This window comes from Gouania willdenowi, chromosome 6 (assembly GCF_900634775.1).
Source record: "Gouania willdenowi chromosome 6, fGouWil2.1, whole genome shotgun sequence".
NCBI lineage: Eukaryota > Metazoa > Chordata > Actinopteri > Blenniiformes > Gobiesocidae > Gouania > Gouania willdenowi.
In genome coordinates, this window is record NC_041049.1 from 61,798,064 (window position 1) to 61,816,858 (window position 18,795).

Genomic DNA, 18,795 nt, shown 5'->3' on the forward strand with positions numbered 1-18,795 from the left:
CTAAATAGAAACAGGGCAAATGATGATGCGATCCTCCAGCATGACGCTAAGCACCAGGAAGATGAAGTAGAGCAGGAACATGGTGAAACCCAGGATTTTGTTCATCCTCCATTTCCACGAGGCAATGGAGACGATGACAAAGAGAAGCATGAGGAAAAGCAGCACAATGGCACAGAACAGGCCGTTGCTGCTGACGGCCACCGGCGCAAATCCATGGAAGGACGAGAACAGGAGCCACGGGACTGGAAGACTACGCAGAAAAATGAGATGCAAAGAAATGAAGAGCGTGTTAGATGATAATTATCAGTAGGGATGTAATGATTAATCGTAAGACAGTTAAAAATGGATTCATAGGTATCACGGTTCATATCGATACTGTGAAAATTGAATTGCAGTACTTTTTTAAACAGCAGAGGGCGCTATTTATTTATCCTTGTCCAGAAGTCTAGGTGGCGGGCAGAATCTCCTACTAAAGTCCAAGTGTTGAGGCACAAAATACATTTTCAGTTGCACTTTTAAAAAGAAAAGGAACTATTATGCAGTTTTGCATTGTTTACTATAGAACCAGAATTTAAATTAATATGCTTCTTCATTTGTATTATTCCTTTATTTATTTCATTCAAGATTTATTTTTAGTTCAATTGCATTGTTTTGAATAGTTCAAGGGATTCTTTTGACTTTGAAAATAAAAGGAAAATAGTACAGTATTTTGTAGTTTTTTCCTAAAAAAAAAAAAAAGGAATATTTTTCAGTCATCATTTGTCTACAGTCCCATTTTGTAAAATAAATCATGAGAGAATCGTATCGTGAACCCAGTATTGTAAATCGAATCGTATCGGGAGTTGAGTGAATCGTTACATCCCTAATTATCAGTGTTTAAAGTAGATCCTCACCCCACAGTGATGTCGAATATGTTGCTGCCCACAGAGCTGGACACGGCCATGTCCCCCAGGCCTTTACGTGCTACGATCACACTGGTGATGAGGTCAGGGATGGAGGTCCCTGCAGCCAGGATGGTCAAACCCATGATCTCCTCTGAGATGCCGATGGTCTCACCAACCTACCAGAAGAAAACCAGTTTCAGTCAACGTGGAAATGGAAATAGTTTCTTTAAAGGGACAGCGTTATGAAAAATTCACTTTATAATAGTTTTGCTACAGTGATATACTGTACATTCCTTTAGCCTCATTCAGAGCCCCTTTTTAAAATGGGGCCCAGGGGCCCACCCCCAATTTATTCATTTCCAACTTTATGGGAACAGAGTTGTGTGATATATCATTTCAAAGGTAATTCAACATAGATTAGGATTATGCCTCGCACAAATCGATTAGAAGCCTGGGTGCCCACCCCCCTTTTTTAGGCAACTTACATTAAAGTTGTTTTCTCATTTAATTGTGAGTCAAATACTGTGACAGTTGGTGGTACCGAATCATTGACACATACCAATAAGTTAATGGGGCCCATTACTCAGTATTGGCCACGGGGGCCCCCTGGGGCCCCACTTTTCAAATGACTACTCCTCCGTTAATGCTAGTTGAATCTGGCTGTAATTTGACATGGCTATTCTATGAGCAGATGTCAAGAGCCTCTTGGAGACCTTTTTGAAAGGGGGGGGGGGGGGGGGGGGGCGCTCCCCCTTTTCCGGTAATTTCTAAATTTATGGGAACATAGTCGTGTGATGTATTGTTTCAAAGGCAATTCGACATAGATTACAATTTAACGTCGCACAATTTTATTTGTTTTACCCGGTGGAACCGAGTCATTTCACTGAATTCTCGGGAACGTGGTATGTGCTATTCGGCGCGGAGATGTTCCGCGGGCCTGGCCGTAGTTCATCAGAACTTGTTTTTAAATAGTTTTCTAAGCAAAATGTTGTAGTTGGACAAAGGGGGGACTTGGATTAAAAAATAAGAAAAAAGGGGTACTTGAGTCAAAAAAGTTTGAGAACCACTGCTTTAAACAATACTACAATCACCCCAAAGATCCAGGAGAAATCAAGAAGGACCCTCATACGTTAAAACACATGGATGTCAGTGACACAGTGGACAGACCTGATGGGCCCACCACACCATCAGGTAGGAAAAGATGCCAATCCACACAATGGAGCCCAGGAAGGTGAACACAAAGAACTTTCTGGATTTCTATTGGAGCAAAATGAAAGACATAGAAACAGTGATGAGTGTAGGCTGTTGACCTAGATGATCTTAGAAAGTCAGTCTCACCTTGTTTCGAACATCAGGAACTGTGAGCCACAAAGGAAAGACGATGGGCAACAGGAATAAATACGTGGCCTGTTTACGTTGCGTATCGGGCCACTCTAAGGACAGGGGCTTGTCCTCTATTTCATCATCTTCACTGTCCTCATCTTCACTCGATTCATCACTGCCATCGTCACTGTCATCCTCAGAGTCCTCAGAGTCTCCATCCTCATCCTGATCTGCTGGTAGATCATCCTAAAAACATTTTATTGAACAAAAACCTCTGATGACAACTCAAAATAAGCTCCAGCGGTTTGTAAACGTGTCCTTCCTGGTTCTTACATAAACAGGTATCAAAGAATGACTTCTGGGCTTTTTGATGTAGTTGGAGAGTACCGGTACCTTCTTGTCTTCTGGCTGATCCGCAGTCGAGATGTCCTCTGGTTCTTCATTCTTCTCAGAATTCCTTCCACCATCTGCCAAAGAAATACAAATTATGTTGTTATTTATATCATGTTGCACTGTGGGAAACACAGTCAGTGCATTGATGGACTTACATCATTTGTACTGTCTCCACACGAGTTACCTCATTGTCTGTAAATGGATACTTTACACCAGTGTTTCTCAAATGGGGGTACATGTACCCCTAGGGGTACGCAATGGCATTACAGGGGGTACTTTAGAGGAAAATTAACAAATGAAATGTCAGTCTTGGTCCCATCCCAGGCGTGATATGACCAGAAATGATACAAACTATACAAATACATCTATTCAGGAGACAATAAATCAGGGTTTTTCAACCTTGGGGGGTAGGGACCCCATGTGGGGTCGCCTGGAGTTGAAATGCGGTTGCCTAAAATGTCTGAAAAATGTAAAAATGTTTTTGAAATTTTGTAATTATTATTCTTTCTTTTTTATTGAAAACAACATACAATATTTAATAACTGTATTTCTGTACTTTCACTTTGATCAAAAACTAATTCTAGGACAAAAAAAAAAAGTCTTTGGATTCGCCAGAAATTCTCGATATCAAAATGAAGTCACGATCCAAAAAAGGTTGGAAACCACTGCACTGAATACTTTTTATTTCCACTTATTTACAAAATTAGATCCTTTAAAATGTGTTTTATCACTTGTTCATTTTATCATTATGATCTATAGGTGTTTTTAAATAGTTTTCTAAGCAAAATGTTCTAGTCGGACAAAGGGGGGACATGGATTTAGAAATAAGAAAAATGGGGTTCTTGAACCAAACAAGTTTGAGAACTGCTTTACACTAACTCCTTCATATACTGTTTTGTATTTGTTATGCAAGAGCATTCATCCATTTGAAACATATGTGAGAAATGAAGACCATTTCTCCATGAATTGTTCAGTGTTTATCTGCAGTGTTGCTGTTTTAAACATACATTTCATAAGTTGGCTGAACTACGGAAGAGGATTAGTGCAAATTTAGATGGAAATAAATTCAATAAAGTCTAAATTTTGAGAATCAAGTCTAAATTTCGAGAATCAAGTCTAAATTTCGAGAATCAAGTCTAAATTTCGAGAATCAAGTCTAAATTTCGAGAATGAATTAGAAATTTCGAGAATAATGTTGAAATATAATGTTGAGATTAAAGTCAAAATTTCTAGAATAAAGACGAAATATAGTGTATATGACAGCTAAGTGGCTGTTCCCAGTCAGCATTCTGATTATACATTACAATCCTTTTTTATTCATTTTTTTCCATTTGTACTGGAGTGAGTCATAAAAACAAACAATTAAATAAGGAAAGCTGTGATTGTGTTTGTCATCCTGCTGTGATTGTGATGGGATTCAAACACAAACTAGCAAATCACACATTGGACTCTATCTTTACCCTGCACTGTGTGTTTATTAGATTAATCACTGCCTATATTTGTTAAATATGTTAAATTATGCATCATTCAGTCCTTGTATCACACTTTGCTTTATTGTAATCTTTCTTTGGTAGAAATCAAATGGATTTTTGAATTACAATTTTTCCCAGCATCATTTTTGTATGAATCAACATTAATCACTAAAAGTGCTACCTGTTAGCCTCAGTTACTGTTTGGAAAATAAACATCACCAGGGAAGTGATTAACCATCACTTCTTACACCTTATCTTACCTTTGTCATGAAGTTTGCTCTCTGCCTTTCGTCTGGCCACACAATTCAGAGTTTCAGCCTTTTCTCTAAATTTTCCTACAATGAGTCAAACAAGCAGAAACTGTTAATACTTGATAAACATGAATAAATGCAACAAGCATTACAAAAAAACATCATTCAGACGTGATTTTTCAGTAACTCGAAAACAGCAAGATGTTCAAAGGAATATGCTGAATGCATGTTGCTGTAGTAATCGTAATTCAATTATTAAGTGAGTTTAAATAATTGACTTTGTAATTTGTAATCGCCATGAAAATTCTATGAAAAATTATCAATTATAATTTAACGCAAAACTGGGGAAACATGTTACAGTTCTATGTACAGTTCTACACATTTGTAGTTAATTATTAAAATATGTTTCACATCAAGCTTTACCACATTTTACCATTTAAAAAAATATTAAAACCTACATTTTCATTGATTAGGAAGCCTAACAAGGTAAACAATAGATAGGAAAGAAATGAGATGATAGATATTTGTTATTAGTGCGTTTTACAGCTGATTTAGGACCTGTTATCATTAGAGATGCTCACAGAAAAAAACCTTTATTAAGCTGTTTATTTCAGGCTCAGTAATTGTTTAATTTAATTATCTAATTGTAATTTAACTTTGTAATTTTAATTTAATTGTAATTGTAAAAAATGCTGGTAACTGCAATTGTAATTGAATTCTAATTAAAAATGGGTAATTTAAAATGTAATTGTAATTGACCCCAAGTCTGTTCCCGAATAAAGAAAGAGAAGCATTTATCTGCTTAGTTAAATCTGCACTTAGCGCCGCTTTCATAATTAAACGCTTTAAGTTGAATCCGTATTAATCCTGATAAAAACCGTTTTTAACTTTAATCAGAGCTTGACATCCTCACAGGGATGTGATAGTGATACTCACCTTCTCCTAGAGGGTCTAGGGTGTGAATCATGAGTTGGAAGATGGTGTTCCTCATGGTGCTGTTGTGTAAAGAGGCGGAGCTTCCTCCTCGCTGGAGGGACGGTTTTAACTAGAGAAAGAGATGACTGAGGTGAGGACCAGAGGTGAAAGTAATGGATTACAAGTACTCACGTTACTGTAATTGAGTTGTTTTTATGAGTACTTGAACTTTTTTGAGGATCAGTTGTTTTACTTGTACTTAAATACATTTTTTTTTTTAAAAAGTAGTGTGTTACATTTCTACACCCAACCGTTACTGAATGAATTATATTTTTTGTTTTAAAATGATCAACATACATTGTGAAAGTACAAAAACTGAAATGAGCAGACAAACAAAGGCATCACGTCATAACCGACCAATCAGATCTCAGCGCCAAAACATTATTGAAAGTGTCTATTTGTTGGGAGTGGTGGCCTAGTGGTTAAGGACGCTGGGCTTGTGGGATGAGCAAGTCCCTTAACCCCGAACTGCTCCCCAGGCGCCGCAAAATAACCCATCCTCAGGGATGCAGAGGACAAATTCCATTAATGTAATAACATTACATGGCCAATTAAAGGCAAAAGCCCCAATTTAATCTTTACAGTTGCCGTACGGACAACCCCCGGTGCTATTGGTACGGTTACCGAAGTACAAGTATGTAGCATCTTAGGTTTAGGGCAAGGTTTAGTTTTAGTCACACGACCTAAACTGGCCAAATAGGGGAGCTGCGTACGGATAGAATGTCATGATGCCTAATATCGCAACAATTTTTAAGATTAGATTTAGGGCTAGGGTTAATTTATAACCCAATATTGCAACAATTGTTAGGGTTAGGCTTAGGTTTATGGCGAAGTTTAGTTTTAGTCACACGACCTAAACTGGCCAATGACTGACCTACACTGTGACCTACACTGGCCAAATAGGGGCGCTGCGTACCGATAGAATGACGGTATATTGATACGGCAACCGTACGGATAGCCACTGCCAACATTATTGAATGGAGGTTATTTTCTCAGTTTTAGAGTTCATAAATGTAGGTGTACTTAGAGCCGGAGAATCTTTTTAATTCGAATTTAATTTATTGGTATATTTTATTTAAAAACTAATTGCCTTTGTGGAAACTAAATTAAGTTCCGGTTGTTCTGATCTTTTCCTTTTTAAGTTTCTACATGAGATGTTTACTGTATGCAAGGAAACCGTGGATAGATTTATTACCAAAATTAAACATGGAGGGTGAAAGTAACTAGTAACTTTTACTCTGATTACTATTTAATTGAGCTACTTTTTACTTGTACTTGAGTATTTTATGAATGACTTAGTTGTTCTTGAACCCAAGTAACAGTACTTCTTCTTTAGTAGAACATCATCTAATTACTCTTTACACCTCTGGTGAAGACAGACACCTCACTGTAGACGCTGAGTCTGATTACGTAATGCAACACGAGCATCATTTACTGAATGAAAAATGTAAAAACATGGATTTTAAAGAAGTAAATGTTCAAAATATGTTGTGCTTTGTTTTGTTATGTTATGTTTAGTCAGTTCTTTTTTTACCTTTAATCGGTTCTTGTCCTCTGGAGCATGTGGAGAACCATCTTCATCATTTTCATTAGTCTGGGAAAAAAACACATTAAATCTTTGCCAAGTTAACCAAAGTTACTTTTACTTGATTTTGCTTTAACATGGGTTAGGGTCATTATTGATGTACATGCAAAGTAATGGGGTTATGCTATTAAAAATATATTTATATTTTCTTTGATTGAAATGTTTTATTTTTTGATTGAATAATAAAGACACAAATGTACTACCCATAATATGGCACAAAAAGATGACTTCATTGAAAGAAAAACTTTTTAATAATAAAAAAAAACATTTTCAATCAAAGAAAAAAAAAGTGTTTAAATGCTTTCATTTGGGTATCAAATATTTATTTTTTTTTAATTTCAACACTTTTTTTCTTTGATTGAAAATATTTATTTTTGATTGAAAAGGCTATTTTTTGATTGAATGATAAAGACATCTACCTCTATACTTATGGTGAGAGAAAAAAAATCAAACAAAACCATCTTTAAACATGTCATTAAAATGTTAAGTTCAATGTGGGAAATAGTTTTTATACTAGTATTACTGTACATATGTTCATCATGCTTTAAAATGTAATTAAAGAGGAAATGGTGATGAAGACAAAAGCAATTTTGACTGTTTAGGTCAGGGAATTTAATTTAATTTAATTCATTACTATAAAAAAGATTATGATATATCAAAATTAAAGAAAATGTTTGTATACAAAATATTTATGTGAGGTATGTACTGTATAGAGGGTTTTTTTCTATATGTCACGTTCTGGGCAGGAACCCGGATGCGCGGCCATATTGGAGGCACTCAGAGGTAAACACTGCGATGGATAAATGTCTGAAACCACAGAAAATGCGTTACAGAATCAAAAGCATACAGGGAAGGACTTGGTCTGCAGGAAAGGGCACAATAATTGGAAAAGTTAGGGTTTATTGGTGGTGCAGATTCATACGAGTCGGCTCCCTCGTCTTGGATCAATGACGACCCAGAGAGTCTTCAGTCTATTGCGTATCCTGATAAGGTTTTAACCGTAACCCAATCTGGGTCATCCTTTTGATAAAGATCAGACTTTTTACCTGGAACACGATACATACAGCACATTTTAGCTCTACATTTTAACAACTGTGTTGCTACTGTAGCAGGCTATTAAATGTGATTATATTAAGTGATTAATGCAACATGCAGTAGCTTGATATGATTTATATTATCAGGCTAGAATTTTAGTTAAGACAACAATTCACTTACCTGACAAGAAATGAGCCAAACAAATTTGGATATTGTCCAGATTTTTGCCTCATAGACCTCATAGGTCTGACCGATTGGTACAGCCAAAAACATGGCAATAATTCACCATTTCCTTTCATTCAACGTTTGGGATCTGCTTTGTGTACCTGCTGAGTACCTCTAATAAGGCGACTTCCGGTTTGATGACGCACTGTGAAAACCCTCTAGTGATAGGCAGATGTTATAGTATTTTAAGGACAAAGGATCTTCTAAAAGGGGCTTTTATCTGAGATTGGCCTTCTTACCTCATCAGGTTCTTCCACAGCAATAATTTTCACAATGCTCTTGTGTTTGTAGAGCTGGGTCTTGAATGCGTGTTCTAACTGCACATTAAACTTCATGAAAACGACATAAGCTGTGTAGCCGCCCACCAGCATCATGCTCTCCCACCACATGATCATGTTGTCCAGGAAGAAGATAATCAATAAGATCAGGTCAATTATGTAGAAGGAAACGTCTCTAAAAAGTGGCCACCAAGTCAGACACAGAATTTCTCTGGAAAATATTGCGCACATCCCAATGACAAACAAAATATTGAACACAGCCGAGCCGACGATTGTGCCGATGCCCACGTTACTGTGAGCTATGAAGACTCCGATGAAGGACGTGAAAAGCTCTGGGGCTGAACCTCCTGCAGCCATGAAGGTAGCTCCTGCCACGTCATCAGAGATGGACAGTTTATCTGTGATTACTCCAAGAGCAGGAACGAAAAACTCATCACACACAATAGCAAGGGACACAAACATGTACACCATCCCAACGATGTGGAGTATCACCCATCCCTGCCTGCGGTCCTCCACGGAAAAGATGTCCCTGGGGTAATCTCCCTTTTCATGAGGAGCATTTCCAGGAGGGGGTGAAGGTGGGGACGCTAAAGGAGGAGCTGGAGTCACTGATGGAGCTTCAGGGGCCACAAAAATGCAATGAAATTTAGTTCGGTTTTTTAATGGTGGGGAGGGAGTCTCAGTAAAAGCAATTGTTTTGTGTCCTGACAATGGATTTGTTTGGTTTTCCACATGGACTTCTGCTGTTGTTGGATCTAGACGCTCTGGTGCCGGAGATGCAGTGACAGGTTCCTGAAACCTTTCCTCAACTTCATATGTAGAGCCTTCTTCCAAATCCTCTCCTATCTGTGGTAACAGTAAAGGCTCCTGGAGTCTGGCACTGATGGTTAGTTGGTAGAAGGTGCAGAGCATCACTCCAGAGACAAAGAACAGGATCCGGCTCAGCTGCAGTCGCTTCCTTCTTGGATAAGGCATTTTATCCCAGAGTCTTGTTGCCGCTGGCTAAGTGGAAATAAGCTGCATTAATGTGCTTTGGTAGAGTCCAGCGTTCAGACCGTAGGGAGAGCAGATTCAAAGCTTCAGTGGTGTCACATCTTTAGAGAATCAACCAAATATAAAATGGACAGAAGCATGAGGGAATGACAAGACAATAAGTTTTAATATGTGAACACAGTGGATTACACATGTCCTAAAAACAGGTTCTGTTTCAAGAGGTTTCTATAGTTACTGAACAAAGTGGTTTGTTTTGACCAATAAAGTAATATTACGAGTAGTCCTCAAAGCTGAATTCTAGAATTGTGGACAGGGTTGAGGTCAATTATAATTGTAATCGCGAAATTGATCATTAATCACAACTATGGCGTAATTATATTTGTAATATCAAAAATCTGTTGCTGTCGTGATCATAATTAAATTATAATTGAGTTTAGATAATTGACTTTTTAATTTTAATTTATTGCTATGAAAATTCTATAGAAAATGTCAATAATAATTTAAAGCAAAACTGGGGAACCATGTTACAGTTCTATGTACAGATCCACACATATAACGATTATTAAAATGTGTTTCATATCAAGCATTCCCACATCTTCCCATTTTAAAACCTATATTTTGATTGATTAGACCAAACTAGGTGAGAAGATTCGTTTTGAGTGTATTTTACACTGTCATCATAAGCGATGCTAACAGAAAGCTAACACAAGAGGAAGGTTAATTTTATATTAGGTTATTTATTTCAGACTCAGTTTAATTGTGATTAATTGTAATTGAAATTCAGTAACTGAGAACGTAATTGTCAGTATATGAAATAATTGTAAATTAATTGTAATTGGAAAAAATGCTGGTCACTTTCATCGTAATTGAATTGTAACTGGAAAATGTAATTGACCCTAACCCTGATTGTGGATAATAAGAACACATTACAGAACTTTGACTGCACAATTCATTTGTTCCAAAGAAAGATGGCTTTTAGGTGATACTGAGTGCACTGGAACTTTTTATTAATTACATTTTTACAGTTTTTTTTTATTTATTTTTTTAACAGTGTTATTTTTGCATTAAGCTTTTAGTGAGAATGACTGAAGTAAACATCAAAATAAGCAATAAGACACCACAAAGGCAATACATGCATGCAGAATACTACCAGAGTATGACCATTTCACTCATACTTATTAAGAACAAACATAAATACATATTAGAAAATATACTCACTGTGAAGTTTATCTTTTGCAAAATCTGCAAAATAAAATTCCAGTTGGGTGTTTAAAATATTTGACAGTTACATAAAGGTTTTGTCGGACAGGACACAAGACTTTACAATGGATCAACGTAATACTTAATACCTGGAGTCTTTAAGAGGATTACGTGCATATTATCACTCTCACTGTGAGCATCCATGTTGGTGATATTTATTTCATTCGTGATAATAGTGTTCAGAGCATTAGATGGTTTGAGGAAACATGACGTGAGAGCTTCAGTGAATCTACATAAGTGAAGGTCACTAGGCTTTACTTACAGATGTTTTTATTCCATTCAACAGACCTTTTCACATGACCAGGATGAGGGAGAACCGAAAAATACAAAAGCTGCATTACCTCTGTTCTGTGCTTAGTGTCAGTAAAGCTCTTTTGTTCTTCTTTTTGTTTAAGTAAAGTGAAATAAGGCATGTGTATAATGAAATGACTCACCAGTGTACTCCTGCTTATATTCAGAGTAAGCTGAGATAAGCTGAGATAAGATCCCTGCAGGTCCTCGATGACAAATAAAAGCTGAGCACAAGCATTCAGACAAGCATTCTAACGTTAGCTTTCAGTGTAAAAACACCAAGAGGAGAACTGAATACATGAAACACACACACACACACACTGAACAGGTGGATTCAAGATCAAGTCTTTAAGTTGAGAAAAATAATTGCTATATGATTTATACGTAACCAAGCAGCTCAAAAATGTCATTTTATTCTATTTATTTGAAGCGTGCATGCACTAATCATTTCCATCTGCAGCCCTAAGGTCACAGTAAAACAGAATATAAATGACAACTTAATGCTTAATATTTCACAGCTTCAAAATTATTAACTGGTTTAAAGTAAATCACCTGATTAAAGATGCGGTATTATGCTAATTTTGCACTCATCTCCATTTGTTCTGAGAACCCTAACAACATACTATTTGAGGTTTATTTTCCCAAACTTGCCTGTTTTCCAGAGTTTTAGCTCTTTGAAAAGTGACTTTCTGAGCAGTTCTAAAAATGGGCTGTTTTGGGGCCTGATGAGATTTATTATTTTTCTGGCAGAGACGAAAGCAAATTCACAAAATATGTTAAACATTTTAAAGGTGTAAAAAATGGAAAAAGACTGTAAATAAAGATAAAACGCAGATCATTTTTTAATAATTTGGTTGATTTGATGTGATTTAAAAAAAAAAAAAAATATATATATATATATATATTACCTAAATTATTTTGGCCAGTAATGAAACACTAGACAGTGTTATTCAGTTGTATAATTATGTGACCAATTGTGCATCAGTGTTTTTTTTGCACTTATGATGATTTTGTTTAAGGTTTTAAAATACTTTCAATACTTAAGTATTTTTTTATTGCAATTACTTCAATACTTTCACTTAAGTAATATATTTTACTTGTATTAGAGTAGGCTTTGGCAAGGAGTGTCTGTATAGTGAAAGTACAGATATTCTTGTCAATTTGACTCTCTTCAAACTTGCAAAAAATCCTAAATAAACTAAAATATATCACTGACATTTATTGAATCAAATGATATCAAATGTAGAATATTTAAAATCCACTGTTTTCAGTCCTTATCCAGAAGCATTTTAGGTCATTTTCCATCACTCACGGGGCAGATGATAAAGCCATACTGCAGCATGATGCTAATGACCACGAAGATGAAATATAACAGAACCAAAACACAACCCAGGACTTTATTCATCTTCCACCTACAGGCTGCAATGGAGATGATGGTGGAGAGGAGCATGAAGAGGAGCAACGTGCTAGCACAGATGATCCCACTACTGTCGACATCCACCGAAGCCGAGCCGTGGATGGATGAGTAGAGAAACCATGACACTGGTAGACTTTGGAGTAAAGTGACAGAGACACAAATGCTCAATAACGGGACACAAACAGCTGTGTTCCATCAAACTCAGACATTCATGTAAACTCACTAGATGGTGATGTCCAATATGTTGCTGCCTATACAGCTGGACACAGCCATGTTCCCCAGGCCTTTACGAGCCACAATCACACTGGTAATCAGATCAGCGTTGGCGGCTCCTGCCACCAGTAGGGCCATGATGGGCTCTGGAATCCCAACAATGTCTCCCACCTGCAGAAAAACACCAACATTTGCAAAGGTTTGGGGTCAATTACAGTTGTAATCGCGTAATTGATAAATAATTACAATTACGGCATAGTTATAATTGTAATTTGAAAAATCTTTTGCTGTCGTAATTGTAATTAAATTGTAATTGAGTTTAGATAATTGTAATTGCCATGAAAATTCCATAAAAATTGTCAATTATCATTTAAGGCCAAAACTCTAACACTAACCCTTTTACATGTATGTAGTTAACAACTAAAATATGTTTCACATCAAGCTTTCCCACAGTTTACCATTTTGAAAAATATTAAAACTTATATTTTCATTCATTATGTAGCCTATTTCCAATAGATAGGAAAGAAATGAGATGGTAGATATTTGTTATCATTAGAGATGCTGACAGAAAGCAAACACAAGAGGAAGGTTCACTTTTATTAGGTTATTTATTTCAGGCTCAGTAATTGTGATTAATTGCAAAAAATGTCGGTACTGTAATCGTAATTGAATTGTAATTGAAAATATAATTGTAATTCAAAAATGTACTTTACCCCAACCCTGCTTTCAGGTATCTTCCTTGCCTAATTGTAAATGATGTCCTCGAAATTCAAATATTTTACTTTAGAAATGTATGTTTTTGTTTGTTTGTTTACTCAAATGACAAACAATACATTAGATAGGATAAAATGATGAAACAGAATACATTATTTGTTGTTTTTGTTATTCAAAAGTAGAGTTTTGTGTGTCGAGCCGAGAGGTTTGGGGTCAAAAGTCCGAGGCAATGCAAGAAGACACCTACTAAAAAACTACTAAAACCTTTAACGCCAAACGTATCATATTTGATACATGTGTTTTGAAACTCTCTACAATATTTGTAGTTATACTTACTTTTATATACATGCAACACAAGGATATTCCACCATGAGGCAGTAAATAGATCAGCAGAGGCCTTTTAGCAACTCTATAAGATTATTATTTATGAGGAAAGATGCACAGGTGGTTTTAGAGGAAGAACTTCTACAATTTTAAAAAGATTAAGGTAAGAAAAACATTTTTTTTTTTTTACTGAAACATCAATAGGAAGAGTTAGTGGGTCGATGCAGTGTGATATTAGTTTATATTTCTTAATCTCTGTTTTAGTAAAGTCTGTTTTGATACGAGGTCATGTAACTTTAAATCAGTCAATTATAATTTTATTGCATTTCATGCATTTTACATATAATCAACCAACAAAAAAAGTCTTTTTCATTTTTCAAGTAAACTAAATAAATGTTTAAATTGCATAATTTGGTAACCAACATGGGAAACAGACAGAGATGTAAGCACTGTGCAGGACACTTTTCCCATGTGTAGTGTGACAAATGTCGAGTTCATCTCTATCTGAATAAGGTCAGGAACTGTTTTCATTACTATGCAAAATAGAAAAATTGTGAAACACAAAATGAGGAAAAATTTGTGAAATGTGTTATAGACTTCACCGTGCCAGTTCCATTGGTCAATATGTCATTATTAATGCATGAAAATAGCATTAAAAACATTTTTTAATGTATGTATGGAATTGCCAATTTGTTGACATGTTGGTTATTTATTATGTATTTGTTGGTAAAAGAAAAAAAAAAACAATATTTGAGCATTGAGACTGGAAGTATCGAATATGATACAAATGAAAACTCATAAATAAAAATTGATATTTGAATTTTTTGGTTGATATTTTTTTATTTTTTGGTTGTTCAAAGGGACAAATAAAGGCTCCAGTTTTAAAACATTGGATTTTTTCGTTAAATTATTTAATGATTCAGGCTTTAGATGGTAAAAATGGATTTTAAAAAAATCAGCCATTGCAACAGAAAAAAAAAAACAAAAAAAAAAACTGAACAGCCAAAATTGTATGCAATGTAAGAGCAAAGAAAATGTCACTGATAAAGAACTATAACTAAGTCACTAACCTGATGGCCCCACCACACAATAAGATAGAGAAAGACTGCAATCCACACAGAAGATCCCACAAATGTGAGAATGAAGAATTTTCTGTTCTTCTGTTAAAAAAAAAAGAGGAACACAAACGATTAAAAGATCCAAAGAGTGGTTGATGCTTCACAGATAAATGATGCGTCACCTCGTTTCTAACATCAGGGAGTGTGAGCCACAGAGGGAGGACGATGGGCAGCAGGAGGACGTAGATGATCTGCTTCCTTCCTGTATTCGGCCACTTTAAAGACACTGGCTTTTCTTCTTTGTTGGTTTCTTCCACTCGACTCTCATCATTTTCATATTTACAGGAGTTCCCTCTGGCTTTCTCGTCGGTTTCATCAGTGCCAGTGCAGTCTGACAAGCTTAAACCATCCTGACAGGCTGGGCTGTCCTCCTAAACAGTGTTTTATCAACAATCAGTTTCATTTGGTCAAAATGTTCGTGGCAAAAAGTTAGAAGTGTCACCTTAAACTGAAAGGATCAAGGTTTTATTAAGGACTATATGTTCCTCAGAGCAGTGAGTGAGCAGGTTCATTCGAGTTAATACAAGGTGTAGGTGAGATATGGATGATGGAGTTGGTGTTTTCTCGTGTTTTCATTGAATAAAAGTTGTGCCAAAACAATGGCGGATGTAGATATTGTGGCTTTCCATGGAAACGCCCGAATACGGACAAAATTCAATGTCTTGCGTAGTGACGTCATCGCACAGGAAACAACATAAACAACACAAGACAAAAATGGCATCAAGCAAATGACAATGTCTAACAAAGAAACACAAGAATACAGAATCATATGCATAATAAGAATAAAATAAGATAAGAATATACATTTTAAAAAACACTTCCAAAGAAACGTTTCTGCTTTGACGTGTCCTTGCATTTTTCTACCGAACATGTGTCAAACTCAAGTCCCAGGGGCCAAATCCGGCCCTTCAGAGCATCCAATTTGACCCTCTGGAAAAAGTGAAAATGACAGAGAAAACATAAATAATTGTGTGTATTATACCAAATAATTCAGTTGTACATTGTTGTTGAAAGAAATTTTTCAATTTTTCTAAAATTATTCCACAAAATCTCCCCAAACTAAAAAAAAAGTGTTCAAAAAAGAAATACATCAAAGGACATTTAAAGATCTGCCACGTATTGTTTAGATATGACTGATGTCTTCCATACTTTGTCTGATTTATTGCTGGAAGTGCAAAGTTTGTGGAAATTGTTCATTTTTCTGCCTAACACCTGCGACCTACTTGAGATTGAACTGGTCTGTATTTGGCCCCTGAACTAAAATGAGTTTGACACCCCTGTTCTACAGGATTCCCAATCCCACAATGCAATGCGCGGGAACTTTTCTGAAGTTCAAGTCATGTGATCATTTGTCAACAAACCAGAAGTTTGTGATGGAGTCAAAAAACAATCTTGCGAGCGGTAATTCAACCTTCAACATTTGTTTGTGAGTAAATACGTTTGATTTATTGATCTACGAGGACTACATTATGTATACTGTATGTATTTATATGAGTTTATGATCCTTAACAGCTTTAAGCAGAAATAGAAGAAAAGCCTTTTATAAGTTGTATCAGACAATAAAAAACAGTACTTGCCTTTTCATGTTTGTTCCCAGGGATTGTTCTCCATCTTCTCCCCATGTGGATCTTTATTCCATGTTCAATCTGGGTGTTAAACTTCATGAAAAGCACGTAGAGTGTGTAAACACTCACAAGTACAATGCTCTCGCCCCAATGGATGACGCCATCCAAGAAAAACACAATAAGCAAGATGAAGCCAAGCAGGTAGAAGGAGACGTCTCTGTAGAGAGGCCACTGGGACAAAGAAACGACATCACGAGCCAACAAAGCACAAACTCCAGGCACAAACACAACGTTGTACAGGGCTGGACCCACAACTGAGCCGAATCTGACGTTACTGTGGGTGAGAAAAAGGCCAATTATGATGGCAAGGAGTTTGGGGGAGGATCTTCCAGCCGCCATGACAGATGCTCCTGCTACATCGTCAGAGAGGCGCAACGTTTCTGCAGTTACTCCCACCGCAGGTATGAAGAACTTATCGCATACAAACACAAGGGATGCAAACATGTATATCAACCCAATCATGTGAAGGATCACCCAGCCTTTCCTGAGGTCATCCACTGGTAAAAGATCCAGAGGGAAGTTTTCCTGTGGAGCTTCTGTGGCTGTAGCTTGAAGAAAAAAAGTCACATGGACTGCAGTAGGTTTGGCTGTTTCAGATATTTCAGTATTTGATGTTGTGTCTGAATTTTGTACCCAACGTATCTTGGATGTGGAATGATTTTCAGACTTTAGTTTGTGTGTTCTTGTTATATTTTCAACCAGTTGAGTTGAACTTTCTTCAGCAAAAGGAGTTGGAAAAGTCTGGTTCAGTTTTGTACTGAAAGTCATCTGGCAGAACGTAGAGATGAAAACCACACAGAGGAAAAGTGGCACTTGGGTCGGCTGGCGTCCCTTTGTTGTTGTACCTTTCATCCTTATTAGAAAACAGAGTTAAAGGATGAGTTCAAAAGGATCAGAGGTAGAGAAACTAAAGACTCTTTATCCAATATCCTTTGCTTGATGGAAGCACCTACGGAAAATGAGAAAACATTTGAGTTGCATTGAAATATCGATGACAACATCAAAAACATCAACACGAGGATATTATGAGTGACCCACAATATTTCTTACACGCGAACGTGCAAAAAGAGAGCATCACATTTTCTAATTTGTGCTTTTTGCTGGTCAGGCTTACTGAAAGATCAAACTGGGTCAATTGCGGCTCCTGAACTCAGATGAGTTTGATATCCCTGATTTATTGCGTTGTTCAACAAAAGAGTGAAACATCATCACTGGAATAGTTATGTTAAGGTGGAAAGATATTCACAAATTATTAATATTTTGCATCAATATCATCAATAATCCAATCAACCCATTAGCAGTAACGTCTTCAAAAATCACCCTAGTACCTTGAAAACAACGATGGCCTTTATTAAGTCCCTCTCCAACTACTACATCATCAGAGATATTAATTTAAAAAAACAATAAGGGAAAAACAATTTTACTGATTTTTGAAATAAAGTTTGTACTTGTAAATAACAGTTAAGGCTATTTGCAAACTTTATAAAACAATATTGAACATCAGGCTTGATCGCCCTGTAGCTGGCCACCTTTGATGAGGGTGTCTAGTGTTTAAAAGGCCAAAACATCCGCTCATGCAACTAACATCTTTTGGCACAAAGGACAGTTCAATATCACGTCTCGTGTTTAATGATTCTGATTTGGTGGTGTAATATTTATAGGAGACTTAATAAAGACTGTTGTGTTCAAGTTAATGTTTAAGAAGTTATTGCTAATGAATTACAGTAATGACGGCTATTTATAAATAATTATATTCCAGAAAGCTGTTTCACACGATTTCCAGAGCGACACATCACAGGACAGGAAAGTTATTGATTTTGTTGATGAAAATCTCCTTTCAGTGTTGCACTTTGTTGACGGTCCCTGCCCACGCAGCTCTTAATCCGCTACTTTTTCCTCATTTAACGTAACTCAGTGAAAAAGTTAAACATACAAATTACCGCTATAATTACCAAACATTGCACCCAAAGGAAATAATTGTCTCTAATGAATGTTAAAAGTTAATAACAAAGCTTGACAGACGTTTTAAACCTACACTCATAACAGCAGATGTTATTGTTATCCTACCTTGAAATGTGCTTTTCTTTTTCAGCGTTGAAATACGACACAGATTATTAAAATCCACAATCTGGAAAAAACATAAACATTGTATATAAATTGATATATAATATATTGATTTAGTGTTAGCGCTACTTGGACTATGTGTTTCTCTGCTTCCGACGCAAGAACCGCCCATTAAAGGGTTAAATACTGTAAGTAATATACATCTAAAGAAAAGACTGGTTTAAAAAAATAAAAATAAAAAAAACCTTTTAAAAATGTGTGTTTTTAACCAGATCCAATTTTGGGGAAAGTGTTTTAGTATGTTTGTGGTAATCGTATTTTCGAGAATAAATGTTGACATTACAGCTTATTTTCC

At 36.1% G+C, this 18,795-nt stretch overlaps 2 protein-coding genes across 3 annotated transcripts; both read right to left on the reverse strand.

Annotated features, from left to right (window-relative positions):
- On the reverse strand, positions 1-9,515 carry LOC114464892 (sodium/potassium/calcium exchanger 1-like). The gene is made up of 9 exons (XM_028449543.1): positions 8,383-9,515; positions 6,833-6,892; positions 5,260-5,368; positions 4,333-4,407; positions 2,601-2,674; positions 2,223-2,453; positions 2,052-2,141; positions 894-1,060; positions 1-250 (listed from the first exon to the last, which is right to left on the reverse strand). The coding sequence occupies exons 1-9, from the start codon at positions 9,394-9,396 to the stop codon at positions 1-3; spliced, it is 2,070 nt and encodes a 689-aa protein (XP_028305344.1). The 5' UTR covers positions 9,397-9,515.
- Positions 9,516-11,824: 2,309 nt separating this feature from the next.
- Positions 11,825-18,596, reverse strand: LOC114464893 (sodium/potassium/calcium exchanger 1-like). Of its 2 annotated transcripts, none has more exons than XM_028449545.1 (6): positions 18,444-18,596; positions 16,329-17,229; positions 14,874-15,122; positions 14,704-14,793; positions 12,606-12,766; positions 11,825-12,515 (listed from the first exon to the last, which is right to left on the reverse strand). In XM_028449545.1, exons 2-6 carry the CDS (start codon positions 17,226-17,228, stop codon positions 12,260-12,262), a joined length of 1,656 nt encoding a protein of 551 aa, XP_028305346.1. In that variant the 5' UTR covers position 17,229; positions 18,444-18,596; the 3' UTR covers positions 11,825-12,259. The 2 variants fall into 2 exon arrangements, with proteins under 2 accessions (XP_028305346.1, XP_028305345.1); XM_028449544.1 differs by having other exon boundaries at positions 16,329-17,325.
- Positions 18,597-18,795: the final 199 nt, after the last annotated feature.

Coding starts and splice junctions, on each gene's coding strand:
- LOC114464893 (XM_028449545.1), bottom strand. CDS start 17,228: ATGAAAGGTACAACAACAAAGGGACGCCAGCCGACCCAAGTGCCACTT. Junction 15,123..16,328: donor CTGGGAACAAACATGAAAAG/GCAAGTACTGTT, acceptor AACACTGTTTAG/GAGGACAGCCCAGCCTGTCA. Junction 12,516..12,605: donor ATATTGGACATCACCATCTA/GTGAGTTTACAT, acceptor TTTACTCCAAAG/TCTACCAGTGTCATGGTTTC.
- LOC114464892 (XM_028449543.1), bottom strand. CDS start 9,396: ATGCCTTATCCAAGAAGGAAGCGACTGCAGCTGAGCCGGATCCTGTTC. Junction 6,893..8,382: donor CTGTGGAAGAACCTGATGAG/GTAAGAAGGCCA, acceptor TTTTTTTCCCAG/ACTAATGAAAATGATGAAGA. Junction 4,408..5,259: donor CCTAGACCCTCTAGGAGAAG/GTGAGTATCACT, acceptor GACTCATTGTAG/GAAAATTTAGAGAAAAGGCT.